This window comes from Lontra canadensis, unplaced genomic scaffold (genome assembly GCF_010015895.1).
Source record: "Lontra canadensis isolate GAN:19392208 unplaced genomic scaffold, GSC_riverotter_1.0 scaffold58, whole genome shotgun sequence".
Classification (NCBI taxonomy): Eukaryota; Metazoa; Chordata; class Mammalia; order Carnivora; family Mustelidae; genus Lontra; species Lontra canadensis.
In genome coordinates, this window is record NW_022631052.1 from 11,124,176 (window position 1) to 11,151,937 (window position 27,762).

Sequence of the window (27,762 nt, forward strand, 5' to 3'; positions counted from 1 at the left end):
CTCTCCTCCAAGGTCCCCTAGATAGGAGCCCAGGTCTTTCCCTGTAAATTGCTTAAGACCTCACCAAGAGGGCAGACACGAGGAGCCAGCGGCATGGACTCAGTGCCTAGACAGCACCGGGCCCAGAGGATGTGCTAGGAAGAGGCCGGCTGGCCAGTGGGGAAAGCTCCAGCAGGAGGGAAAGGAGAAGGAACAGCCTAGAGAGGGGATATGTTCCCACTCCCTGCTGCTGTGACCTGCCAACCTGTGAGACCTCACGAACTCTCCCTTCTTTCCCAAGGCATCCTCGGAGGGAAGACAGAAGTCCGAGCTCAGGGTGGGGTGCTGGAACAGCCCACTGGAGGGCCCGGGTGGTGTTTGCCCCAACATCAGCCTGGGGCCTGAGAGGAGCTTCCCAGAAGTTAGCCGCCCCCCCCCCCCCCCCCCCACCGAATCAGCCTCCGGGCACCAAGGGGCAGCCAGCAAACGCCTACAGGAGTCACATGAGATCTGTGGCCAATGGGGCTGGATCTGAATCGCGGTGAGCTCACGACTATGGAGGCAACATCCTCTCTCTAAGCCTCAAAGAGCCCATCTATAAAGTGGGTACAAATTATCTCCCACAGGAAGAAGGGACAAGTGTCTGATACGGACCCTGGGTGTGGGGTAGGGGGCATCTGTGAGAACGAAACCTCACCTCTATCAGCTCCCACCCTGGGGAAGTATCCTGGTGGTGGGGGCCTCCGCCTGAGCACAGAGCTGGGAAGGTCAGTATCCCCCCTCCAACAGCCAAAACAGTACAGATGACAGACACACGTTGGCTGCCCCCCTGTGGCTGAACTTGAGAATTGCTACTAGAGCCATCTCTCCCCCCAACCCCCCTACAACTTGAGGTGCGGGGGCGGGGGGGGGGGGAGGCTCAGAGCCCCTGGGGGTGGACGTCTGCTGAGCAGGAGAAACTGAAGCCCACAGAAGTGAAGTATAAACCCGGGAGCCTACTGGGGCTGGGGGCAGGCGGGGTGGGGAGGGTACAGTCTGTGCCCAGGTCCTTCTACCCAGGGGTAGGGCTACTCGGTGTCAGCTGCTACCGGGAAGAAATGGGGGCCAGGTGCAGCCGGATTTTCTCATTTAAAAAACAGAACCCAAACTGGCGATCTGGATTTTTATGTGAACCCTCCCAGTTCTGGGATCACCGGGGCTGACAGCCACTAGCCCTTCCCACCCCCACGCACCGTCATGGGCTCTTCCCACACCCGGCAAGCGCTGTGTAGATGAGGGCGCACAGAGAGGTTTAGGAGCTCTCCCCAGGTCACCCAGCTCGTTCAGAAGCTCAAGCTGGGATTCAGAAGCCACGGTCCTCCCTGGCCCAGAACTCACCCAGCTCAGCGCTCTGCTGTGGGGTGACGGCCTCCTCGCTGTTGGCCTCATTGGCCATCGAGCGGGTGATGCGGCCTTTGCGCCTTCCCTGGCTGTTGGCCGTTTTGCGGCCTTTGGAGGCCACTGCCTCCTTCTCATCGTTGTCCTCCCCCGAGGTGTCGTCCGTCTTCTCCCTGAAGGCCAGAGACAGAGACAGGGATGGCTTCGTCCGCGCCTGGAGACCAGACGACCATTGCAAGAGACCAGCTTTTCTTTGGCTCGAGGAGTGCTGGCTGCGGGGGTGGAGGGTCTATACCAGCCAGAGGCTGAGAGGTGGGGGGACGCTCGGAGGAAGGGCTGGCAGGCAGCAGCTACCATCTCACGTGCCCGACAGAGCCACTCTCTGCTCCCCATCGGCAAGCCTTCTGTGCCGAGTGCATGGGGTGCCGGTGGGTACCACCAACGGGCTGCTACCTCACTCCCCAAAACAGAGAGGCTCCGCGGACCTCTAGGAACGGCCCTCGCTTTGCTGGCCGCATCATCAAGGGCCACTGTGCCTCGCAGCACAAAAGGGGAAGTCTCCTGCTGGCGTGGGCCACCGAGCCAGGTGTGTAGGGGTGCGTGTGACCTCCGTACCCAGAGCTGGGGGCTTCTCAGAAGCCGACTCAGGAGGGCGGACCACGGGGCCACTCCGCTTTACCACTCCCGCCTCCCATTCATCTTCCTGAAGGCCCTCCCTGGGCGTCCGGGAGACAGGGGGTAACGAAGCCAGATGTTCTCCGAAGCCACATTCCTGAGCCTCTTCCAGGTACCTGGCACGGAGCTGTGCCCGCCCCCTCCCCGGCACGGATCTCCAGCTGGCCGCGCTCAGCGCCCGCCCCTGGCAGGCACGGGAGGCTGTGCCTTGATCTGCAAGAGCTCACGCTGACAGCGAGAATTCTAGAGGTGAGGGCAGGGCCCGCCTGCATCCCTAGTCCTTCCGCCAGCTCCTCTGATCCCCCGTCCCCCGCCTGGCATCCCGGGAGACTTGGCGGAGGAGGGAGAGAGACGAGGAGGCAAAGAGCTCCAAAGTCACTGCCTAGATGTATTAGCTCAGGAGTCGAGCTCAAATGAGCTATCAGTCTCTGAGGTCTCCAGAGGGTTCGAGGAGGAAAGGGCGGGCGGGAGGAGAGGGGAGGGGGCCGGGCGGGCTTCCGGAAGGGGGGCTGTTGGGTTCAGACGGAGCCAAAGATGCCTCCCTTCCCGGCAGACAATCGGCAGGTGCTGAACCGCTGTCCTCACAGCCTCTGCGGAGCGCTGCCCGCGGGAGCCTGGCCTCCAGCGCGGTCGGGGGCACCTCCTCGCCGCTCCCTGGGGGTGCAAAGCCGGGCGGCCCGGCCGTCTTACTTGCTCAGCTCCTCCTTGTCGTTCTCCACGTCGGGCTTCTCCTCCTCCTTCTCGGCCTCCTTGTCCTTCTCCTTCTCCTCCTTCTCCTCCTGGTTGCTCCGGGGCATCTGCTGCTGTTGCTGCTGATGCTGCTGCTGCTGCTGCTGCTGCTGCTGGCCCGGGGGAGGGGAGAGGAAAACAGTGAGACCGGGGAGTCCCTGCACCTGGGCTGAGGGAGCTGGCAGGGCGGGGAGACGGCCCCGGCCGCAGCCTGGGGTCCTGCAGCCCACGGGGTCTGGGGAGCCAGAAATCCCAGGCGAGGGGTAGAAATTGGAAGCCTGGGCTAACTCCTGCCTCCTCCATTCGGGGGCTGTGTGACCTCAGATGAGGATCTTGACCTCTCTGTGCAGACTCTGCGCAGCAGGGCTAGTCAGAATGCCGACACCTCAGCCAGGGCCCAGGAGGCACAGTGGAGAGAAGCCTCAGAGCTGGTGTCAGGCGTGGGTGTTAAAGTGGGACTGACGCCATCAACAGTACGGGGAGGGCTGCTGGTTGGCCTGAAGCCAGAGCAGCGTGAACACCGGGGAACCTGGGGACACGTCGCTGACGAAGCTCAGGCCACCTCTCAGCCTGTCACCACATCTGTAAAATGGGCCGGCGGGAGGGGTGTCCTGGGCCCAGGCCCATGTGAAGGCGCTTGCTGCCACGTCGAGGACCTGCTCTTGCGACAGCGGGCTTGCCCTCCTCGCATCAAGGGGACGCGAACCTCCACTTCAGGGGGAGACGAAAGGGGCTCACAGCAAACCAGCCTCCTCGTGAAGGCATTTCATCTGCCCGGAGGCAAAGGCAGGCACAGGCCTGTTGCCCCATTAGCCCGGGCTGCTGAGCCTGCCCTAGTCAGGACAAGGGAGGAAGTGAGGGCAGCCCGCTCCTTCCCGAGAGGTTGCCGGACTTCCCTTCTGTCCCACCTCATTTCTTTAAAAAATGTACGCCAGGGGCGCCTGGGTGGCTCAGTGGGTTAAGCCTCTGCCTTCAGCTCAGGTCATGATCCCAGGGTTCTAGGATCGAGCCCCACATCGGGCTCTCTGCTCATCGGGGAGCCTGCCTCTCTCTACCTACTTGTGATTTCTGTCTGTCAAATAAAATCTTTAAAAATGCACAGCCACCCCAAAGTCCTCCCTGCAGACACCTACCAACCAGACCATCTTTCCGTGCCGACGAGCCAAGTGAAAGGAAAACAAACCCAAGCAAAGCCTTGCGTGTGTGTGGTAGGGGTACAGTCAAACGGATGATCCGACAAGGAGAAAGAAATGAAGCTGAGGGAGAAGGTGAGGGCAGGCAGGGTCTCGCTCCCTCCCTGCATCTTCCCTGTGTCTCAGGAACACACGCTGTCCTGCCAAGGCTGCCTTGGCCTGCGACACCTCCCTGGACCCTCTCGTGCAGCTAGAATTTAGGAAGCGGGAGCACAGGCCAACTGGGGGCACTCTGTGGACCCTGGGGGGGTGGGGGAACCCACGCTTTCTGAAGCTGTGGCAGAGGTTGCCCCAGGACCTCCTGGCTCAGCTCTGCCTCCCCCTCTCCAAGAACCCCCTCTATTCTGTCAGAGGAGGCAAGGGGCACGACGGCTGGACTTGGAACAGCCTCTCCACCCCCACCACGTTGTTGCCGATCCCCGGTGGCTGGCCCTTAATTAGCCTGCCTTTCACCCCCCGAAGCCCTCAACTTGAACTAAAGCATAAACTTCCTACTGCCTAGGAGCTATGGCCCCCTCTCACACCCAAAAGGCAAAGTCGCCTTTGGAGCTGTCCATCCCAGCAGGTGGAAGTGGGGACAGAGAGGTTTCCTGCTTTGTTTCAACACAGCATGCCCTCTGCACCCTCGCCTGATGAGGGGTCAGAGACCTGGCTCCAGGGCAGGGGAGAGCGCGTGGCTGGTTGGGGAGGAGGACTGACCCCTGCCCCACAGGCCACCCAGCCTGGCTCCCATCTCCGCCTGTCAGATTTGCCGACTTCTACAACACCTGGGAGCCTGACGCCAGGTGCTGGGATGGCAGGGGCTCTCCGACCACAGGGAGCTCGGCACCGCCCAACACGCCTTCGGCCACACCCGTACCCAGACCCCGCCTGGGCGGCAGCCTTACCCCAAACCCTTCCTTGCTGTCCCTCCCAATGGCCACGGGGACCCAATGCTGAGCCAACCTGCGGGAGGCACCTGTCAGCATCCCTTGGATCTAGCCTGGGGGGCCTCGAAGGCTCCTGGGACCTCATCCTCCACCAAGCAGCCACCACCGCTGCCAGCACAGCCAGGGAGTACAGCTCCCACCCACGGGGCCCAGCCCCGCACCCATGCCTCCTGACTGACAGGGACGGAGGCCCAGGGGAGTCTGCCTCCGTGCCACCCTGAGCTCCGCACCTTCCTGCGGCCCTCCCCCTCGGAATCCCGGAGAAGGCCCCCTAGGAAGAGGCCAGCACTTCCCAAGGGCTGACTGCACGCCTGGCACGTTCTGTCGACGAGCTCCGGCCCTCTGAGGTCCCGAGGATAGGAATGAAGATGAAAAACAGAGAGGAGTGGTGAGCTGGGGCTCCACCCATGGAGGTGGCCTGTCCTTGGCACCACGCTAAGCCCCTTGCAAGCGCTACCCCACTTCGTGCCCTTAGCCAACCTCAGACAGAAAGGGCAGTGACCCGTGTTCCCATCCTACAGGGAAGCAACGCTTCACGAGAACCAACGGCTGGGCCCCATGGTCTCCAAAGCCCTACTCATAGCCTCTGACCAGAATCTGGGGCCTTGGGTCCGAGGGGGTGTCTTTGGGTGTCCCTGTCCCTTTCCACCTTGCCCACCCTGTCCCCCATTCAAGATTCCTCGAACCCCCACTCCCCCAAGCCTGGGCCAGCCTATAACCACCCCCACCCCCAAATCATCACCCATGTCACAGCATGAATAACAAAAACCAGTCTAAGTACCCTGCGCCTAGCACTGTTCTATGAACTGCAATCACCTCCTTTACCAACCCCTTCATTCTCCCATTTTACAGAAGAATAAACTGAGGCACAGAGAAGTCAAGGGACAAACCAGGTAAACAGCAGGGTCAGGATTCCGGCCTACGCCTGAGTTAACCCTGGCCATGCCGAGCCCCCACTCCCACCACTCCACCTACCCTGGCGGGCCCCTCCCCACTCAGGGGTGCTCGGAGCCAGAGTCTCCTGACCTGTGCCCACCTCATGCGGAGGCTCAGGAGCTCCAGTGAGCACCACAGTCTGCTCATGATTCCCATCCCTTCCCACCAGGTGTGCAAGCCCAGTGCTGGACACCGGTGCCCCTGCCCAGACACTTTCCCAAGCCCTAAGAAGTGCAGGGGTGCGGAGGAGCGGGGAGTGCAGCAACACTGCCATGGAGCCACGGCACAGGGCCATGGACAGGCTCAGGGTTTCCTGCGACCTGGCTGCCGTCTCCCTTGGGAGAGGTGTCCCAGCACCCTGAGCTGAGTGGCACTGTCACAGGGGACAAAAGGGAGGAGCCCCAGGTCCGTCCTGGCCTCAAACACATTTCACAGTGGGACAGACTGGTCAGGCACAGTAAGGACCATCTGCCTGGCCTCCTGCTGCATGCAGAAGTCAACGGGATGACTCAGGAGGGCTCCATTCACTCCAGGTTTATGGGGCGAGATGGGGCCCCAACTCACGCAACCCCCCACCCCCAAGCCAGGTCAGTCTCGGAAAGCCTTTGATGGTCTAGGGCAGCACACAGGAGGACGGCTACATCAGCAAGGAGGAGCGGCCACTACAGGCCCCAGCCCCGGACCTCAGCCATCCACGGCCGTGGAGCTGCACTTGCCAGCTTTCATGGGGAAACAAGAGCCAAGCTTCCCACGGCCTGATGACCGCACTACAGGACACCTGGGGAGCCCGGGAGGGGGCCACACCAATCACGAATCCCCAGGTTACTCCGATGGCTGACCAGGCTTGAGATCTAGTGCCGTAGACAAGGAGCCAGCCAGCTTTTCCTGTAAGAGCCACACGGTTAATTCTGTGCGGCCACAGGTCCACTGGTTTCTGTCACAACTGCTCAACTCACCTCGGTTTGTAACCTGAAAGCAACCAAAATATAAACAAATAGGCACGGCTCTGTGCCAATAAAACTTCATTTACAAAATAGTCAGTGGGCCAGATTTGGCCTGAGGAGCCATCGCGTGCCCACTCGTGCCCCAGACCAGTGCTGCTCCGTCTAGACCGTGCATGAGTCAGCTGGGGACAGTGGGGAAGTGCAGACTCCGTGTGTCTGCGGTGGGCCTGAGCCACTGCATTTCTAGGCAGCTTCCAGGGGGGCTGATGCTGCTAGTTCCTGGACCACACTGAGGAGTGAGGCTGTCAGGGATCCTTTTTTCCCAAAACACACCCAGGACCCTTGCCGTTGGCAGCAGGTAACACCCGTGGACCTAGGGGGTGGGGAGATCCGGAGGCCAAACTCCCTCTCGAAGGACTCTGGAGCTCACGGTGCGGGGTCTACCTCTGCTTTCCAGACTCGTTTCCGACTCACGATGGGCTTCATGCCCAGGACTCGGTTGGGAACGTCCCTCCCAAACCACAGCACGGCTTTGCGGAAAACCTGACCGGATCTATGGTCAGCCAGAGCCATCAGTTCCAATCCCCGAGGGACCCCTGCTTCCAGAGCTGAGTGCAGGACAGGCAGGAGGCCACAGAGCCTGCGCTGAGCTGAGCCCCAGATCAGGGCTGCACGGAAAACCGCATGAATAAAAACAACACATCCAGACGAAGCCTTCTCCTCATTCTACCTGTGAGTGAATCCTCCCAGCAGCCCTGGGACGACCTCTGCTCCACAGCACACGACACAGGGACACGGAGAAGCCGAGGGGCTGGCCCCAGACTGCACAGCATTTTCCAGCAAGATCCTACGGGCAGGCGTTGCACCTGCAACCCCAGGCTGGGAGGTCACGGGCTCCCCCGTTCAAGCCCAACTGCGCCACCACGTGCATGTTCCCTCCACACGCGTGCTCTGAGCACACGAGGCGGACACCACGCCACCAAAAATGCGATCCCCAACCTTCCCCAAATGACAGACAAGGAACTCCGCCAGGGCAGAAGGAGGCTCGTGCTGGGGACACTTTGAAAGGCAGAGCACATGACAGATGTGGTGGCAGTTCTGCCTGACCCACGGGGATGGGAAAGGAGGCCTCTGAGCAGAGTCCCCAAAGGCTTTTGGTTGACAAGGATGAGAGGGGACACTGCAGGGAGGGAACTTGCCTGGGCAAAGGCACGGCGACATGAACACGAGCACTGTCCTTACCATGCGACATACTGGACATGGCTGCAGAGCCTGGCCATCTGTAACCCTCACGCTCTGACGTACAGGGGTGTCCTGGTGGCAATGGACAGCCACCAAGGCTCCCGTCAGTAGTTGTGGGGTGGGGCAGGGGATGACGTCTTCTGCCCCGTGTTGAAGGGCAACACGGCAGCCGATCCGATCCGGGGAGGCGTGGCTGTCTCTTCCCGAAGGAGAGAGTGAGAGCTGATGGGATTTAACCCTCAGATGACAGGTCTTCAGAAACGTGCCGTGAGAGCTTCCTCGCACCCCGCAGCGCCGACGACATCGCCATCTCAGCCACTCATTCACCAAACCCGTCACTGAGTACAGACCATGCACCCCCCCATGGAGCAAACCCCAAGAGGGGCTCTGTCCTCATGACACCTGCAGTCTCTCGGCAGTGGGAACGAGGGGGCCCAGGAGCCCAAGGCAGGTGGGAGAACCGGGGTCTGGTCAGGGGTCAGAGGCAAGACACAACAGTGTTTTCTGGTCCTGGTGGCCCGCACCTGACCCTTGCGCCCTATGCTCCTCCTCCAGCCCACCTGTCCCTCCTGGGGAAACGCAGACAGCGGACGCCCCGAATCCAGACAGAGGTGTGTAGGAGCGGGCTTGGATCCGCTCGCGAGAGCAGACCTCAGCTTTCAAGGATTTTGCAGTTAAGCTGTTAAACACAGCGGTTATCAAAAACTAAACTACTCGCAGTCTTGTATCCCTGAAACAAATAATAAATTAAATGTTAATTAAAAACAAAAAACAAAAAACAAAACCTAAACTACAAAACTTTACAGTTAAAGAACTTGGGATAAAAACAAGGGTAAGAAGTACTCAAAACGCAGCACTTCCCAATTATTAGACTACACAGATCTGTTATCTATGCTCTCGAGGTTACTGACGTCAACGGCATCTGCACAGCGGAAGTCTACTGCGCCGGGCACGCCCCCTCCCAGCTCCACCGAAGGGCACGCCCCCTCCCAGCTCCACCTTCGGTGACGTCATGTCGGTGGCTTAGATCCGGCGCAATGCGAGTATTTATACCACGGCAACTGTTACGTGCTACAAATCGGGGCTTCGCCCCCACAAGGCTGGGTGTGAACACTCCCTAGCACGCCCCTGCAAACAGATGTGCCAAAAAAACCAGAGTAGCATTTCACACACACACACCACACCCATGACGTCTGTTCTGCCTGCAGGGAGATATGTGGTTGTGGCAGCCAAAGCTCTGTTTTAAATTGTCGATCAGATCCCGTCCTGCCCCTGGAAAGAAGACCAGTGGTCTGACAGACCACGAGGCCATGTGATCTAGTCCCTGCACGCCCTTGCTCACTTCAGCCACTTCCCTTGGGGCTGCTCCCCTCTGCCTCCGGGAAGATGCCATGTTTACTCCTACCTCAGGGACTTTGCACTTGCTCCGTGGGATTCTCCCTCTGACTCTGCCTGGCTGGTGCTTTCTTATCACTCAAGTTTGAGCCCAGATGACCCCCTCTCCTCAGAGGAGCCTTCGAGGTCAGCTCCCTAAAAGCTGCCATCCCTCCATCGGCTGCCTCCCGACACTCTGCCGCCCTCACGACCACCTCCGACAATCATGCTAATTCCCTTGGGCACTGTCCACCTCCCACATGGACGCGTCCACTCTGGGACCTCACTTGTCTTGTTCAGTGTGCAATCATCTAGAATGGGGATGACCAACGTGAAGTCGTGACACAAAGGTCTCCAACATGGCCACCACCCACCCGGGATGCTCCTAGAGTGGTCAAGCCCAAGGGGATCCCTCCTGCCGTGGCCCACAGCAGCACAGACCCACACAAATGCTGCTCTTCTGCTATTTCCTCACTCCTGGCAGCCCAGCCTGAGATGCCAGGATGTGGGGTCTGTCAGCCCCCCACCTCTCACCCCACCCCCCGGGATCCAAATGCTCCATGCTCACAGTTTCTGGGCTGGGCTCACATTTTCCATGTCCTTCTATGCCTTTGATGTGGTTTGCCTCGGACAGGGCTGGCAGAGAGCCAGGTCTCCCCTGCCCCCACGTCATGGCCCACGAGAAGGCCATGTTTGTCTTCTCCCAAGACGGCAGCCCAGCTTGCTCGCTCCCTGGGGTATGGCCTCTCCTGGGAAGGAGACCACCCACCCTCCTGAGAACAGTGGTCTCTGAAATGTGTCTGGGGGCGGGTACGGGCCCGGAGTGGCCTCCCACAGTCTCTCGCCTCCTGGGCAGGAATCAGGGACATCTGCTCACTGGAGCGCTAGATCTGGACAGTCTGGCCCGGCCCCGCTTGTCCCCAACAGCGCAGAAACGCCACCTCCTACAGGCCTGGGCCGCCCAGGGAAGCCGCACAGAGCCCCAGGCTGGAGGCCCATCTGGGTTTCAGGCAGCCGTTCGGGGACATGCACACTCATGCTTACCCAGTGGGCCGGGAGAAACGTAGCCCCGCCCGGAGTCAGTGTGGCCGTATCTGGCCTGTCCCACGTCCCTGCCAGACTGCACCGGGGGGAGCTCTCAAGCGATTTCATCCACCCAGTCCTGGACACCAGCACCAACTGCACAGCCGCTGCCCCTCCCTGTGTGGACTGCGGCGGGCTGAACCCACCTGGGCACAGCCTTCCGGGTCACGCTGTCCCCCGTGAGCACTGCCCCAGGCATGGGAGCCTCTGGTGGTGCCTCGGCAACCGGAACAAGGTCACCTGTCCCTTGGCAAGAAGCAGGGAGAGGAGGCGCAGAGGGACGGGAAGAAGGATCAGAGAGGAGGAAGGGGGAGGAAGGCAGAGGAGGAGGCTGCGGGGCGTGAGCGTGGGGAGGGGGAGGGACGTGGATGGAGACACAGAGGGAAACAGTGATACGGAGCCCCACACTTGGGGAAAGAGTCAGGGAGACGGGACAGGAAGAGGGAGGGAAGAGGACAAGACAGGGAGATCAACCTAGAAAACACAGGAGCCTGAGGTGGATGTTGGTTGGCGGTGGGAGCCCGACTGGGCCACAGGAAAGAGCCACAGAGTCCAAGGACATGCAGGCCAGAGGGCAGGAGGGGAAGTCGGGTCCCCCTCAGACGCCCCAGGGACAGGCCAGGAGGCTGGGGCCCAGCTGCCCCGGGGGGGGGGGGGACACTCACCCCCAGGGACACGCCCCCTCCGCGGCATACCCCCTCCATCACCTGGAGGGCCGCAGTGGCCCCTTGGTCACAGCCACAGCAGGGATGGGCCCTGCTGCCTGGCCCAAATCCGCCTCCCACTCTCTGCTCCCAGACGGCCGGCAGAGTTAGGCCGACTAGCGACCACAGCATTCCTGGGCTCTAGTTCTGCAACTAGCTGGGATAATGGGGCCCCGGTCCATGAATCATGAACTATAAACCGCTGGACCATCCCCCGCCTCAGCCGGTGATTCACCTCGTGGAGAGGATGCTCGGGCTTGGGCCCAGCCCACGATCGCGCCTGCCGCTCAAGGGAGGGTCTCACGGGCCAGGGTCCAGGATCTGCGGGCTCAGATCCCACCTGCCAGAGCTCAGGTGTGCAGGGTCCAGCAGGGGTGGGCGTGAAGGGGCTGGCATTCCAGAAGTCTCTGGCTTGGCCTACATCTCCCTCCGTCCAAATATGGAGACGTTTCCAGAGGTGGATGGCACCCTCTGTTAAACACCAAGATGACCCTGGTGCCCCGATGGCCAGGGCTGAGCACCCACGCCGTGGATGCCGGGCGGGCCTCCCTGCCCTCAGGGCAGCACAGCGGGTCTCAGGGTCTGAGCCCAGAGACACCCAATGGCAGATGCTTTTCATCAAGGAGGCTTACATTCCACTTTTGTAACCAGCCAAGCTTTCCAACGTGACCATCAACACGAGGAACAAATGGTTGGTACAGGGCCCATGATGAGGGTGTGACGGGACAGGGTGTCACCTAAACAGACGCACTGACGTATTGCTTCACACACTGTGGTTAAGCATTCAAGGAGGTCATGACCACTGGGACGTGTAGTTAGCAAATGCGAAAATGCACAGGATTTGTCCCCCGTAGGGTCTGGCCAGGCCCCTTCTAGGAGGTGCTTGCTGCCCCCATGGCTTCAAGTGTCCCCAGCCATCCCCAGCCTGTGGGCTGAGACCTGGCCCTCTCTGCCCACCTCAGGACACCTCGGAAGGGCCATTTCAGCTCATCTCCCCTTCAGGGTCATCTCCTCTTCCCGTGCGCCACCCCCAACCGTGGTAGGCAGGCCGTGAACCTGCACCAAGCCTCGACTTCCCCTTCCGCCAACCTTCTCCCTCCCCCTCCCTTCCTGGGGGGCCTCCCCAGTAAACATCCCCCAGGCTGAGGTTGTGGGTGGCCCAGACCAGCAGCCAGTATTGCTGGTAGCTCTCAGGCCCCACGGAGGGGCGCATCCCGGCAGTCTGATTTTTGACAAGCCCTCCAGTAAAGCTGGGAGACCCTCAGCCTGACGCCAGCTGTGTCTCAGGTCCGTGACTCAGCCTGGGACCCCAGCAGGGGACAGCCTGAGGACAGGGACTGCAGCCCGTCTGGAGCAGGAGGCGGTGTCCCCTCCGTTCTGGGGAGTGTAACTCCCCGCCATCAGCACCATGGGTTCCTCTCCTCCCCAGACGTTGGGATGTGAGCCTGGGACCCACTGAGACAGGAAGGCTGAGGTGACGGGCACCGGTGAAGACATCAGGGCCATCCCCCATCTCTAGGCCTGGGCGAGGAGTCGGCCAACTCAGAAAAGGCGCCTTCTACAAGGGGGCAGGTGGGACCGCCCAGCCAAGAGAAGGGCCATCGAGCCCACTCACCAACACCTTGAAGCACCCCTGCACCCCCTTGTGGTTCTTAATCGGCACAGTCTGGGAGGTGTCAAGACAGCCTAGCTCGGCTGATGCCTTCCCTTTCGTGTCCCGAAAGACCCGGTCTGATCTGCCTCCGAGGCCAGAACTTTAGTTCTGACGTGAAGGAGTCAGTCTGTAAAAGCCCTCAGGTGAACACACGATCCTGGGCCTCTGACACCTGGTGCGGAGGGCCTGTCAAGGGGCCCCTGCTGGGCTGAGCAGCTGGGAGGCCCCTCATGGCCATCCTTAGCCACAGTGTGGCCCCAAGCCACAGGAACCACAGATAGGCACTACAGCCTCCCTGGCCGTGAGCCTCCTGGAAGAGGGAGGGGACATGCATGGGGCTGGGGGAGCTATGAGACACTGCTAGACAGCCAGAGACGGGGAGACAGTCGTCTGTGTCTCCAGAGACGCTAATGGTCCCGAGAGCAGCAGAGAACTGAAAGAGACAGAAAGAGTTTTCCAGCTGCTGGCCTCGCAGAAGCCAGGCGCACGTGGGGCCAGGAATAGATTCCCAGTGAGTGGAGACGGAGACCCAGATGGGGTCAGGGGCTGTGATGCAGGTGGAGGCTCAATGGGGCACGTCCCACCCACAGCAAGGTCCATCTGCTCCCTGACGCGGCAGAGCCTACACCGACAGAAGAGCCCAGGGCCCACAAGGTCAAAGACGGACAGCTTCCAAAAGCTACGCGGCCGAAAGGTGGCAAATGGGATCACCAGGGATCCCCTGGCCTCCAACAGCAGACCGTGCTAGGCTTGAATCCTGCATGCCACTAAGAACAGGTTGTCACCCCCCAGCCCCGTACAGCAGGGATGATGGCAGGACACCCCCCCCCAATAAAGTTTTGAGGGAAAACACACCCCACCCTTCACACGAATCTTGAGCAAATGGGCAGCAGCATCCCTGTCCCATCACGCCGCAAGGCCGATGCCTCGCCATTCGGACGGCGCTCCCCTGTCTCGCTGGCCTCCCAGGAGAGATGAGGACGCTCAGGGTCCCCCAGTAACTGCAGCTCAGATTCACAAGTGAGGCCAAGGGACCGGCGCCCGGCATTTATTTCACTGTCACAGGGGAGAGAAAGGACTTACAGCCCCAGAGTCTTGGGGTTGACCAGTTTATCCCGTATTTATGAACAGGCCAGTAGGCAGGGGTGAGGGTGGTGGGTCCGCCTGGCAGGAAAGCCCCTCCAGGCCGTGTGTGCATCTCCGTCCCCAGCAGCAGCCCCAGCTGATGAGAGGGAGGGGAGGGCCACCGAGCCATGTCCCAGCTCCCAAGACACAGGGGCCTCCTGCCACGCTTCCCTCTGTCTTTCTGCAAGAGGCAGAACACAGAGGCATCCCTTCTCCACCCTGGGAGGCCCAGCCTGAGGCCTGAGCAGAGGGCACAACCACACGGGGAAAGCAGGGCAGACACTATGGCTAATCCAAGACAACGCAGACAAAAAGAGGAAACAGACGTTTCTCCTCTGCTACACAATATCCCAGGGATCCCCAGCGCCGGCCCTGCCTGGTCTGGCCTCTGCCCCAAGTCACACACAATCCCTTCTTTACCTCCACCACCCAAGCCTTACCATGCTCGAATCCTGAGGTCTTACACTGCGGACCAAGGGCAGATGGAAAGCAAGTATGAGTATGGGCACATTTGTCATGGGGAGCACTGAGCAGCGCACAGACCGGCTGAGTCGTTGTATCGCACACCTGAAACCAACGTGCTCACTAGGCTGGCATTATTTTTTTTTAAGATTTTATTTATTTATTTGACACAGAGAGAGAGACAGCGAGAGAGGGAACACATGCAGGGGCAGAGGGAGAGGGAGAAGCAGACTGCCCACTGAGCAGAGACCTAATGTGGGGCTCGATCCCAGGACTCTGGGATGATGACCTAAGCGGAAGGCAGACGCTTAATGACTGAGCCACCCAGGCACCCCAACTACACGGGCATTATAATTAAAAACTTAATTTAAAATAAAAGGGGGGGCAAACCGGAGTTCTTTGACCTATACAACCTGTGTTTTGTTTTTGTTTTCATGTAATCTAAATTTGAAAACTCAGGCAATTCTGCATAAACCCCGATTTCTAGCTTGTCCTCAAAAATCAGCTCTGGCAGGATGAGGCCACTTGGCCCAACATCAGTAGGGGCGGACCCTGGGCACGAGCTAAGTTGGCTACAGGCCTCACCACTCCCTGCTGCCTCTCACGGAAGCTGAGGTCAAGTGTGAGCCACCATGTACCCTCGCATTTGTACTTCTATCTTCCATAAATCAGAGAAACACTGCTAGCCACTCATCAAACATGAGCAGAAGAAACGGCATCCTGGGGTTTTTCTCCAATCCTTCATTCATTTAAGACGCTGGAAGGTTTTTAAGACCCCTGTTCCAAAGACTCTGAGGGCACTGTGCTCTCTCATGCTGCAGTGTCTTTGTACCTGCTGTTCCCTCTGCCTGGGACACCCTTGCTTCTGTTCTTGTCCAATGAGGACCTGCTCCTTAACCTCACTTTTGAGGGACCCTATGCTACGGAGACTCTCAGACCGCCGGCATATGGTCTTGGAACCACCTATGTACGCTGGTCTATAAAACCAGCAAGGAGCTCCCTGAGCCCAGCACTCAAGTGCCCGATAAAGAGAATTAACACCACAGAATAAAGGGCATGGCAGCCACGTCCAAAGATGCAGGACACTGACACCCCCAACCACCCCCAGTTCTTATCCGGGGAAACCTCCCTCCCTAAATGACCTCAACATACACAAGCCCTCATCTCCCTCCATGAAAACATGGCTCTCCCTGTCTGAGTCAGAACCTTTCTCCTCCAGAGCCCCCAGCCCAGCCACCTGGAGGGGCCTCCTAAGCCCACCCACAGTGACCCCACAAAGGGAGGGGGATGAGTGAGGACACACACACTGAGAAGACTATCAGGAGAAGTGGCATATAGTAGGTGCTCAAGAGATCTCAACTGATGGCTTTTAAATAAACCTAAAGGCCTCAAGGCTCCTCCTCAATTTTGCCACAGTCACCACCACTCCCTACTGCTTCTCATGCCTCAGCGTATTTATGCTCCCTACCTGGAATTTGAGTTTGTGCCACTCAGTCTAGACAATTCCTGACCGCACTTCAACTTCTAAAACACCACAGCTAGGTCTTTGGGATTAAATACCTTCAAGCCAGTAAGACTCGCTCTTACACGTCTGTTAAATGGGCTGGTCAACCATGACCACACAATGCTCAAGGAAAACCCTACCCACAAACCAGACACAGCCACCCTTCAACAACCCAGCCAGTGAGAACCAACACTCAGACCCAGTCATTTATGCCTGATGGCAGTGAGAGCTTCCTTATTCCCCTCTCAACAAATTTGCTCCCCTAATTACATGCGGCTTAGCCAAGGGGAAAGGGGGTCCACAGTAGGGAAGCACAATTCCCGGAAGGCAAAAGAAGAGAAAAAGGATGTCAGTTAAGAACCTGCCTATGGGACTCCGTTGCGAAGTGTAAACAGCCACTGTTTCACAGTGGCCACAGGAACCCACTGGGGATGGCTGAGCATGAGGCCTCAGGACCCTGCCCTGGCCAGGCCGGGGAAGGGAAGACGCCAATGTCAGGGAGAAAACCTCAGGACCCTCTGATCCGACGTCCCACCATTCCTGGCCCTCATCACCTTCCCCTGAGTGCCCCAGGCCGAAGGCCCCAGAAAGGACACTTCTCCGCCAGCTCCAGGCAGCACCCACCGGGGAGGCCCCAAAGCCATCTGTCCATCCAGCCCAAATCCCTCCTGTGACAGCACAAGCCTACCTCCTCCAGGAGTCACATGTTCCCAGCACCTGCCCTGAGCTGATTTTCAAAAGCCCAGAAGCGAATCCATGCCCTCTCTCTGTCTCCTAAGAACCGATCGACAGCCCAGGAGACCCCTTTCACCTGTGTGCTACAGACCCCAGCATCTCTACCATTATTTGCCTAACAATGTTTAAAACCAGCTCCTTGTTTCTTTAACTCAGAGGTGAGCATTTTCTGGAAAAGACCAGAGAGCACATATCTCAGGCTTTGTAGTTTCAGTCCCGACTACCCACTCTGTTGCTGCTCTAACAGAAAAGCTGCCCCATAATATGAAAATGAATGGATATGGCTGTGTGTCAATAAAACTTTATTCACAAAAGAAAGGGTGGGCCGGACCTGGCCTATGAGCCAAAGCTTGCCAAGCTCTCATCCCCCAGTTTCCTCCTAAACAGTGATGGCTGACAGACTGCAGGCTACTGCACTGGCTATTTTTTGTTTTCAAATATGCATAAAAACAACACAAACAGACTACAGATATTTTTTAAACGTTAAACTTGTTAACCACCCCAAGTCATGCAAAGAACGCAGTCCTTGCACTGGGGATGTGACCTTTTTACCACAGGGATCATGATTCACAGAGCCCGGAGTTCTAGAACTTTCCAGGCCGAGAACTAGTACTCCCTCTGGTGCCGGGGTAGCCTGATCACCCCCAGAGAGGGTCTCCCAGCCACCACTGAGGAGCCCAAGCCACGGGAGCCTGCCGTGGAACCATACTCGCAGATGGTCACTGCCCATCTTGCAAAGGGCCGCACAGCATGCCGGGGATGGGCCCCGAGAGCCAGCCGCCCTGCCCCATCTCTCACCTGGCTCTTGCCACGGCGCCGGTAGCTCCTTCTCACCAGGCTTTTGTAGTTCTCATTCTTCTTGGTCAGGTAGTAATAGAGGACACACTCGGCCACAGTCTGCAGCACAGAGAGAGAAGAACGCCGTGTCCGGTGTGGATGGTCAGAGCAGGAGCCCTGGAGCTGGGGATCTGGGTTTAAACCCTGCCTCCTCCACGGAGAGTGTGATGACCTTGGCCAAGTCACCACACCTTCCCACCTGGGTAATGGGGATGCTCAGAGCACACACTTCACAGAGCAGTCATCAAGATGGAGCGCTTAGGACACCCTAGAGGGTCCCCTGCCCCCCGCCCGGTGCTCCAGCTCCCGGCTGAGCAAACTCAAAGTTGGCCCCGATCTAGGCCTTGGGTCTTCTTTCTCTCAGCCCAGATCCTTCTTCCCAAGTGCCTGGGGCCCCGAGTAACCTCTTCCAAGCTTTGTGACCCAACCGGACAATAACATCCCCAAGCGACTCTGCATCTCTTGGGACGTTGATGATTTTCTCGGCCTTGATCTTTCCCACACCCATCTGGGTGTGAACCCTGGTGCCACCTGCTGAGTTAGCGACTGGCCCTTCTGGAACCCCATCTCCTCCTTGCCCAAACAGGACCAGTAAGAGGACATCATCAAAGCAAACAGACGCAACACGGTGGTGCCTGCCACCCGCGGCCACGGGACAGCTCCAGGTGACAGCTCGCCTCCGAGGGCGGCTCCGTCAAGGCTGCTGGGTGCAGAGGCAGGCTAGGCCTCAAACCTCGTGGCCTCTGCCACCTCCAGAATGCAGGTGAACAGAGGCCACTTCCCACATAAACCTGGCCCACACACGAGGCCCACACAGCAGTTGAGAAAATCCTGGTCTTATCAGACGCCATTATTTGCAAATCGAGCAATGTGCGTGTCCGACTTCTCCTTGATCAAGTCAAGGGAGCGCCTTCCATGCTGGATGTAGGGCTGACCCTAAGCAGCGGCTATCCCTGGAGACAGACGGGCACGGCGGGCCGGCCCACCGAGCTCCCAGCCTGCTCCCTGCCTCACTCAGAATATGCCTGTCCCCAAAGGCACGGGGCACCACTGGCAATCCCTGTTTCAGACCGTTCTGGGAGCCCCACTAACGTCCTATCCTGAGCTGCCTCTTAGCCATAGCACACTGTAAAGTTCACTCTCTAGGGCAGAGGCTCTGATTCCCGGTTCCCAAGCAAGGCTGCTCAACAAGCAGCTTTGGAAACCCTTGCCTCCATCCCCCAGGAGCCCTGACCCAGAGCCTCCCGGGCTGTCCACGCCCCCTGCACAAAGCCATCACGAAGTCAGATGAAAGGATCTCTACCGAGCCGGCTTCCCCACGCTGGATTTTCAGGCCCAGAGAGATCTGTTTCCCCACGCTGCCCCATCTTCCTCCTTCCATGGTTCTCCGCTCATTAAGGGCAGACTCGAGGGACAACTGTTCAATGTTAAAATAACCTCCTGGCTCCCCTCGGACGTCCCTCCCTCAGCTGAAAAGCATGAGGCCTCCAGCAGCTGGGCCTGAGCAAAGCGGGGGGGCGGGCAGATGTCCCCCAACCAACCTGATTCAGGGAGTGTGGTAATTCAGGGCAGCAGCCCCAGAAGGAGACCTTTACTGGAGCCCTTCCTGCTCCGCCCTACAACACCAGGGTTCCCATGGCCGATGCCAGCACACAGGGTCTCCTCCGGGCCCGGCCCGGCTTCCCCGACTCCAGGCACCGCTCGGCCAGACAAAGGGCTCGAAGGAGGTCTTTGCCGTTCTCTTGGGACACTCTGTGCCTCCCTGCCAGGTAGGGGGTGGTGCGAAAAGGGGCACTGCCTTGGGCTGTCTTTGGGGGCAAGGTAGGGTTCAAGTGGCCGTTCTACATGAAGGTTTGTCCGAGTGGGATGAGGACTTACTGAGCATACGCCCGGCTGGCATCCGGGGCGTCAGAAGCCAGCCTGATTCCCTGCTTTTCCAGACAGAGTTCCCTTGCTCTCCCTCTCCCTGGCCTAGTGACAGACGGCTGCCCCGTCTGAGCAGCGGGCTCCGGGGAAGCCGGGGCACACAGCTCTCCTGGGGTTTCCCAGCTCGGGGCTCCACCCCCTCGGCCAGCAGAGGCGGGGCCTGCGGCTGCTTCTCAAAGGAAGGAGCAGGAGGACAGACCGACCGAGGGGGGCAAGGGTTGACAGCGGGAACAAGGGCCAAGCTCTGTGCTCAGGGAGGGAGGGCCCCAGGGCAAGCGGGCACCCACCGGAGTGGACCCCGGAGAGGCGCAGGGCGGGCAGGGCGGGTGGGCCGGTGGCCGGGTTTGGGGGCAGCGACTCACCTTCCTCTCCAGGAATGATGCAATCAGGCCGAAGTTCTTGGGGTGCTGCATGAACCTGTGGGAGCGGAACGGCGGGCGTGAGGCCCGGCCACAGGGGGCTTCCCAGCTGGGCGGGCGCCGAGCACCCGGGCGCCTGCCATCTCCGCGGGCCCGGCCAGGCGGGCGCCGCCCCACTCGGAGCAATTAAGCCCAGGGGGGTGTGGGAAGGGCGGGCGGGCCGAGGGTAAGGGAGGGCGTTCCTTGGAGTGAGTCACTGGTTTTAGCGCCTTTGAAAATATATTTGTTTGTCCTGCTGGAGGCGGCTTCCAGGAAAAATGAGGACATTGCACGCGGCTCTTTGGTGGGGTTCCCCCCCTTTTAAAATCTGCCTTTGTTCCTATCTCCGGCCGGGTCTGGGAAGCTGGGTCTTGCCCAGCCCACGCGGGCCCCCACAGCCAGGCCACAGGTCGGGCGGCGAGCTGCAGGCCTCCCTGGGAGAGGTGGGAGCATGGGCTCTGAGTGCCCACGAGGAGGCGACAAGAAAGGACTCAGGCCGGAGGGGATGCGGGGAGCTGGCGCCCCACCAGCTGGCTTCCTCCAAAGCCGGCAGAATTACTGGGAAAGGCTCGGCGAGGCTGAAATGTCAGGGCCACAGGAGCAGGCAGGCAGTGGGGGCGGAGATGTGGGTCACGGCTGCGGAGGCCCCAGGGATGCTGGGTGGAGTCCTTGGCCTGGGCCCAGCCACGGCCTGACGGTCCCCACGACGCGCCACCGCCCCGCAGCCTCCTCCGGGAAGAGAAGGAGCTGCTGGTGAGGTGGGGGCCCCAAGTCCCCCGAGGGAGCCTGGGCCAGTGCCTGGTGCTCTCCGCCCGGCCCTCCAGATGGCTGGGCAGGAGGCCAATGGGCCCCTCCCCTGCTCCCCAACCAGACACCGGAGAATCCGGAAGGGCCTCTTCTCTCTTCCAGGAGGAAGCCGAGACGCAGAGTGGCAGGGTTCCCCGCCTGGGATCCTGCCTCGGGCAGCTTGGAGCCAGCCTAACACCCTGCTTTTCCAGACAGAGTTCCCTTCCTCTCCCTCTCCCTGCCCTAGTGACATTTCCTTCCCCCTCTAGATCCCTTCCTTGGGGTTTCCCCAAGGAGAGATGGGATCCCAGGAGACCAAGTTTCCGACCTGGAAACCCTCTAGCTCACCTCTTCCACCGCCCTCCAACCCAGTCCTGTATCCTCTGCCAACACTTACTGAGAATTTCCTACCCACTGGGCACCTCTCAGCAGCTAAACAAGGGAGGCACTGTTGCCGTACCCATTTTACAGATGAAAAAACTGAGCCTCGGAAAGGAGAAGTGGCTACTGGAGGTGACAAAGCCAGTGTGTGGCGGGGCTCTATGCCACTGGCACATGATTTCCAGAGGCCCGAATGCCATCAATTCTGTGGAAAATGAGGCCTTGGCCAGGAAGGCTCTCCTGGAAAGATTCGGGGCATGAAGCTGAGCCTCAGAAGACATCAGCCCAGCCTGCCCCGCCCCTACCCTTTTGAATTAACAATGAAATCATTAGGTGAGAAGAGCAAACATGAAATCTCCAGAAAGGCAGAAACACAGAATACACACCAGTAACGCCTTTTTTTTTTTTTTAAAGAAAACGTAAATAAATAAAAATATCAAACATACCAGGGGGAAGCCAGATACCTAATGCGACAGTACTTCTTAGCATCTGTGACGGCAATCCTTCACTCAAACTAAAGCCTGGCTTACACGAGGGACTTGACTCATGGCAGAACAATTACACCTCTGATTGTGGGGACCCTGAAATGAGCCCGCAAGGATCCAGGATCCCTGTCTCTGAGGAGTCAGCCCCTAACACCCCTGGGACCTGCTCCCCAAAGTGCTATTCCTGGAAACTGCTCAATCTGTGGTAGGCACTCCAGGCCCCGTCACAGCACCTCTCTACTTCTACAGATGGTTTAGAATTTCCACACTCGAAAGCTTTTGTAGAAACAGAACTCCTGGGGCACCTGGGTGGCTCAGTTGGTTAAGCAACTGCCTTCGGCTCAGGTCACGATACCGGTATCCTGGGATCAGGTCCCACGTTGCGGGGCGGGGGGGGGGGGGCCCGCTTAGCGGGGAGTCTGCTTCTCCCTCTGCCTCTGCCCCTCTCCCTACTCATGCGCTCTCTCAGTACCTCTCTCTGTCTCTCTCAAGTAAATAAACAACATCTTAAACACACACACACACACACGCACCTCTCCTGCCCAGACCCTCATGGATTGTTCCCCCTGTACAGCCACATCCTGGTGACTGTGCAGCAAGGTCAGCCGGTGCTGCTCATGACCCAGAATCACCCCCATCCCCGAGGCCCATCAGGCACTCTGAACCCACAGCAGGTTGCTGGAGAATAGGGGTCTCATCCCCCGGGCCACCAGGCCTTCTCTGGAGGCCGAGGCGGAGGTCCAGCGGCTAAGCAGGCAGAGTCTGTTTCCAGCACATCCTTCTGGCCAAGCACTGAGGCCCCGCTCACGCCTCAGCTTCCCCAGCCCTCCCGCCTCACGGGGGCCTGCGCCTGGCATGTGCGTGAGTCCCTGGGATACGACTTCTCAGTTCAGTTGAGGGGATGGGGTTTTATCCATCCAACAGCTCCTCAATCAGCTCCCCAAAACACTCCGGTCTTTCGGAAGCCCCAAGCCTCATGTCTTAGCACTCGATTCCTGCCTCTGCTCTCCAGACCCCCCTGCTCCCTGGCTCCATCTCCCTTCCCGACAAGCCTCTCCCCTGCAGCTGAGCCCGGGCCCTGATGATGGGGGAGTCTGAATCCTGCCTCCACGTCTGTAAGCTGTGTGGCCTTCATTAAGTGTCTTCACCTCTCTGAGCTTCTGCTTCCTCGCCTGAGCAATAGGGATGGCCCGGCAATGCTGTTACCAGGGATAAGAGGGACAAACACACGAAACCCAAAAAAACACCTGCAGTGTCTGGGATGGAGAATGTGCTCAAAAAACCGCCACTTTCAGAGTAAAATGAGAACCAAGAGCTGTCCGCCAGCCACATGTCCCTGCCCTCTGGCCCAGCCTCTGAGATCCCCCGGCCCTGTTCTCCCGCTACACACAGCTCCGTTTCACATAAGGCTGCCCTCACACTTTGTACTGGGTTGAATAGTGTCCCCCGAAGTTCACGTCCACCCAAACCTCTGAATGCGACCTTATTTGGAAATGAACTCTTTGAGGATGTGATTAGTTAAGAGGCGCTCACAGGGGAGTAGGGTGGGCCCTCTGTCCAGTACGGCTGGGGCCGGGCCTTGATGGAAAAAGAATTCCCAGAGAGACACGCAGAGGAGACCACGTGAAGACAGAGGAAGGGAAGGAACAATGCAGCTACAAGCCAAGCAACGACGAAGGCTGTCGGGAGCCCCCAGGGGGTGGGGGAGAGGCGCGGGGCGGACGCTCCCTCAGAGCCTCCAGAAGGAACCAAGCCTGCCCACACCTTGACCTTGGACTTCTGGCCTCCAGAGCAGGAAGGGCTTCCCGGGACAGGGGAGGGCAGAGAGGGCCAGGGTGGCCTGCGCCCCCGCACCAGGGGACTCACTTCTCCCGGAAGGTCTCCTTCTCCTGCTCGCTCCACATGTTCATGACCTGGCGGTCTTTGTACACCTTCATGGGGTCGTCCATGAGCCCATTCATGTTGATGAACTTGATGCGCTGCTGGTCGGCGTCGTATAGCATTGGCGGGATCACAGCCAGCTGGCGCATCTGCTTTTCCAGGTTCTGTGGGGAGGGTGGAAGGCGGACAGCCCGAGTTCGCTGGGGCAGCCTGGGGACGGGGCAGGGGTGGGGAGGGCTCCCGCCAGCGCTGGGGGCCCGGGCAAGGGCGTGGGTGCTCCGAGCCAGAGCGAAAGCAGAGGACGGGTTGGAAATACTAAGAGCCCAATGCCAGGGGAAGGGAGAATTTAAAGGCAGCCCCAGACAGGTTTATGGAGGACGGGGCTGTAAATTAAATGCGGAGAGCGGCAGTGGCCTTATCTGCAGGGAGAAGGGGCAATGCATCTTCCCTTTGGAAATGGAAGTGCCGTAAAACATGACAGGAAAGATGTTCAGCCAGCTGGGCCAAACCAGCTCGGGAGACGGGTCTGGCCATCCAGGCTCAGAGGGCACGCGGGGCAGGGAGAGGGGCCGGTGAGACCGCGGACCCATTTCCTCCGCGCCACCCTCCCCGGCCCTGGCATCAGCTCCTTCAAGCGCGCCCACTGGGGACCCAGCCTGCCTGGCCCCGTGCACTGCAGGAGTCCACCGCACTCGCTCCTAATGCATCGGGACGGCTATTAAGAGGCTCTGAGCCACTGCTCATCTGGGCTCATTTCCCCAAATCTCTGCAGCCAGCCCATTACTGGCGATTAATTACCCATCTAAGGAGGCAGGCGAGGGCCCAGCACGGCCAAGGTCAGCTAGTTCAAAGGAGCCGCCACCCAGCCTCCCACAGCCAACCCCTCCTTCAGCGTTGGGGCTTCCCAGCAGGAGCACACAGCCCTGAGCCCCAGCTCCCAGAGGGATCTCCTCCCCACCCCTCTCCCCCACCCACCCCCAATTGCCAGCCGCCGGAGGCCTGACCCTCCCAGCACTTGGCACAGCCTCCAGCACCAAGACCTCTCCCATTGTCCTCGGCTGCCCCCAATGTGCACGGATGGCAGACCACGGGCCTGGTAACAGGCAGAGCTCTCCCCTGGCAGGACCCCTCACTCTGCCCTCCTGAGGTCTGCCTTCCTGGGCATACACCGTGCCTGCTAAAAGCTCCCTGCAGGGTCAGGGCTGCACCTCTCCTCCCACCCAGCCCCCTCCTTCTACCTTCCAGGGGAACCTCTAGTCAGGGGAGGTCTTTGTTCTACATAAATACCCTTTTCCCACCACCTCACCCAACTGCCACCCCTCAACAGTCCCAGGAGGCCAGTGGCCACCTGCTCATGTCGCCGGGACCTGGGGAAGTGCACCTCTGGCATGATGGCTGGGGCCTGGGGAACTTGAGTCAGCGGGGATGCCACTCGCCCTTGGCCATCAGGCCGGAAACACTCGGGAAAGGGCCACCCGCCCCTCTCTGGCTTCCAAGGCAAACTGAACCGGTGCCCACACCCCTGCGGGACGGGCACGTAGCCACAGCACCCACGGGATAGGAGCCGGAGCAAACTGGCAGGTATGACCGCGGGCAAGGGCTGAGTTCTGCTTTCTGGGGACTGGATGGTGCTCAGAATAGGGACGTACCATGTGAAGTTTTAAAAAGAAGATCTCTTTTCATGGCCAGACAGTCTGAACCATATGCATCAAAATCATGTGGGTAACTTGGTAAAAATGCAGCGTGCTGGGCTCCATCCTGGACCAGCTAACTCGGAACGTCTAGGGGCAGGGCCTGGAATGAGGAGGAGGGTGCCCCGCCCCGGACTCGGAGGTCTGTCCAGTGGGAGAATCAGCAGCTGGAGTCTGGCTCCAGTAATGCAGGGGTCCCCTGCCTGCCCCACCCCATGTGGCAGCCACGAACCAGCCAAACACACGTGGCACACTGTGTCTAGTGTGACCAAGGAGCTGGAGTCTTGGTTTTCTCTCCTTTTAGTTAATTTCAGTTTAAGGAGCCACGAGCTGCCAGTAGCCGCTGTACCACTGGATCCAAGTCCCCAGGGAAGAAGACTGCACTCCCCTCCCTTGATGAGACTCCCTCATGTCTACCGTGGTGTCGGGAACAAGCAGGTCAAGCAGGTCAAACGCTTAACCTTCGAGACTGAGGACGGACCAGGCTGGCACCCAGAGTTCTCTAGGCAAATGCCCCCTCTACTTCCCGATTGTCTCTGGGCCCCCAGACCACCACCAGGGTCATCCCGGCTGCGTTCTGGCCACCCAGGCATCCCAGAGGGGCCCGAGGGAACAAAGAGAGTGCATTTGCGCTAAGGGCCATGGGTCCTGACAGAAGGCCGCCAGCCTGGTGGACAATTGGTGTGTGGGGAACTGTCCATCTGCCCCCAGTCTGGGCACTGAGGAGCTGACCTAGAAAGCAGGTCTCAGGCACCCCTGCCTCTGGTCTCTGGCTGGGCTCAGCCAATGGGAGGCACTGGGAACGACGGGAGGGGCCGAGAGCAGCCAGTACACTCCCCGTTACCTCCCCACTGGGGCACCAGGCTGCAGCCGAGCCTGTGATCACCCCCAGGGCCATGTCCTGCCAGATGGCCACTGCCAGGCAACACCCCTTTCTCTGCTGGTCCTTTAGGCTTAGAGACAGGTGACAGCCACTGCCCCTGGGCCTCAATAGCCTGTGCTGGTTCTGCCCACACTTCAGGAACGAGCCCCTTGATTTCAACCATCAGGATAAATTCTGCTTCCTGTCAGGACATTCCCATGGGTGGTGGCCAGAGGGGAGTGAAGCCGAGGCCAGAGTCAAGGCCGTGCTCTTACCTCCTGCTCCGAGAGGCCATCGATGATCTCAGACACCTCGTGCTCGCTGCGGGCGGCCGACATGGAGAGCCCGCTGCCCCGCTGGCCCACCCTGCTGGAGACCAAAGGGACACACTCAGGACCGGCCCCTCGGCAGCCGGGACTCCAGCAGGCACCACAGCACAGACCAAACCCACAACTTCCCCATAAGCAGAGTGTAGGCGGCAGGGAGGAAGGTGTAAAGGGGCCAGGCCTCTCATACCCACAGGGACCGCTCCAGGCTGTGGGGTCCAGGGGACGGCACGGAGCCCCCGCCCTGACCCAGGAATGCCGCAGGGGCTCCATCCCATCTTCTCTCCTAAGATGCCCCCCAAAACCCAGCCCCACACATGCCTGTTGAAATCCCAGCCCCACCTCTTCAGGACCTGGGCCTCAGTTTCCTCCCTGTAACAGGGGGATAGTATGGCTCCCCGGCTGCCAGGGCTGGGAGGGGGCACTCAGTGAGCTGTGGACTGTGAGCGTCCAGGAAAGAATGGAAGCGCCATCATCGCTGCTCGTCGCCCTTCGCCCTATCCACATAGCAACAAAACCGCAGCTACGCGTCCCCAGGCGCCTACTGTGTACCGGGCACACCTACACCGGGTCTCACACAGGCCTCAAGACCGCCACGGGAGACCAGCATCCGGATCTGGCTTCCAAGCCAGCAGGAGGCCCTCCCGCCTCCGACCCACACCCAGGATCTCCGGCTGCCGTCAGGGACCACACAGCCCATGTAAACGAAGGCAGCTCCCACGGCTGGTAGGAAAGAGAGCTCGCTCCGCCAAAGCAGATCTGAGTTTCAGAGAAGCATGAAGGCCACGCAGGCTCTGAGCGAGTCATGCACGGACCTCACGTGGCCCCGGGTCGCCGGCGGGAGACCCTGCCGCGCTCTCCGTGTCACAGCAGCTGTGGCTCTTCTGCTGTCTGGGGTCCTCGGGGCGACGTGGAGGAACGGCAGTGGTGGGCGGGGTGGGCGGGAGGCAGTCAGGCCCCGGCCCCAGCTCACCTCTGCATGCGCTCCTGTAGCTCGCGCTGCTTGCGGATCTCAGGGAACTGCTTCTCGTAGTACTCGCGCACCTTGCTCTCCTTGGCCCGTCGCCGGGGGTTGCTCTCGATGCGCTCCACCTTCCTCTCCCAGGCCTCCATGAGCTGGTCATAGCGCTGGCAGAACTTCTGTTCCTGGGGAGCACGGCACAGGGAGCACCGATCAGTGGGTCATCCCCCACCCGGACGCCGGGCCCCACGCCCCCAAGCCGCGCTCCCAGCCCACTCTGGACAGACGCATACATGGTCACACAGGCAGGCGCCGATGCAGACACACACGGTGACACACGCGGTGACACAGAGACCTGGGCGGACCTGGGTCCCAAGAAAACCCGCAGGCTTCGGGCCTGGCTGCCTCCTTCCCTGGGAGATGGGCCACGTGCCAGGCCTCGTTCTAGAAATGTCTCATCCAGTGCAAGAGCCACCAGCCACATGACCAAGTCCAAATCCCATTAACATCCAGCAACATTTAAAATCCAGACCCTGGGACCCCCAGACACATTTTCTTGGACACCACAGCTACGTGCGGGAAG

General features: G+C 59.8%; 1 protein-coding gene across 16 annotated transcripts in view; it reads right to left on the reverse strand.

The window, feature by feature from the left end:
* NCOR2 (nuclear receptor corepressor 2) overlaps positions 1-27,762 on the reverse strand; it is a 207,171-nt gene that overhangs the window by 64,594 nt on the left and 114,815 nt on the right. For 9 of the 16 annotated variants that reach the window (XM_032876484.1, XM_032876474.1, XM_032876473.1 and 6 more), the window contains 7 exons: positions 27,192-27,364; positions 26,168-26,261; positions 23,325-23,503; positions 19,771-19,825; positions 17,444-17,542; positions 2,722-2,873; positions 1,357-1,529 (listed from right to left, as the gene is read on the reverse strand). In XM_032876484.1, coding sequence (XP_032732375.1) covers positions 1,357-1,529; positions 2,722-2,873; positions 17,444-17,542; positions 19,771-19,825; positions 23,325-23,503; positions 26,168-26,261; positions 27,192-27,364 — 925 coding nt within the window. The remainder of the gene's footprint in view (positions 1-1,356; positions 1,530-2,721; positions 2,874-17,443; positions 17,543-19,770; positions 19,826-23,324; positions 23,504-26,167; positions 26,262-27,191; positions 27,365-27,762) is intronic. The other 7 variants (XM_032876475.1, XM_032876486.1, XM_032876483.1 and 4 more) reach the window with 4 other exon arrangements.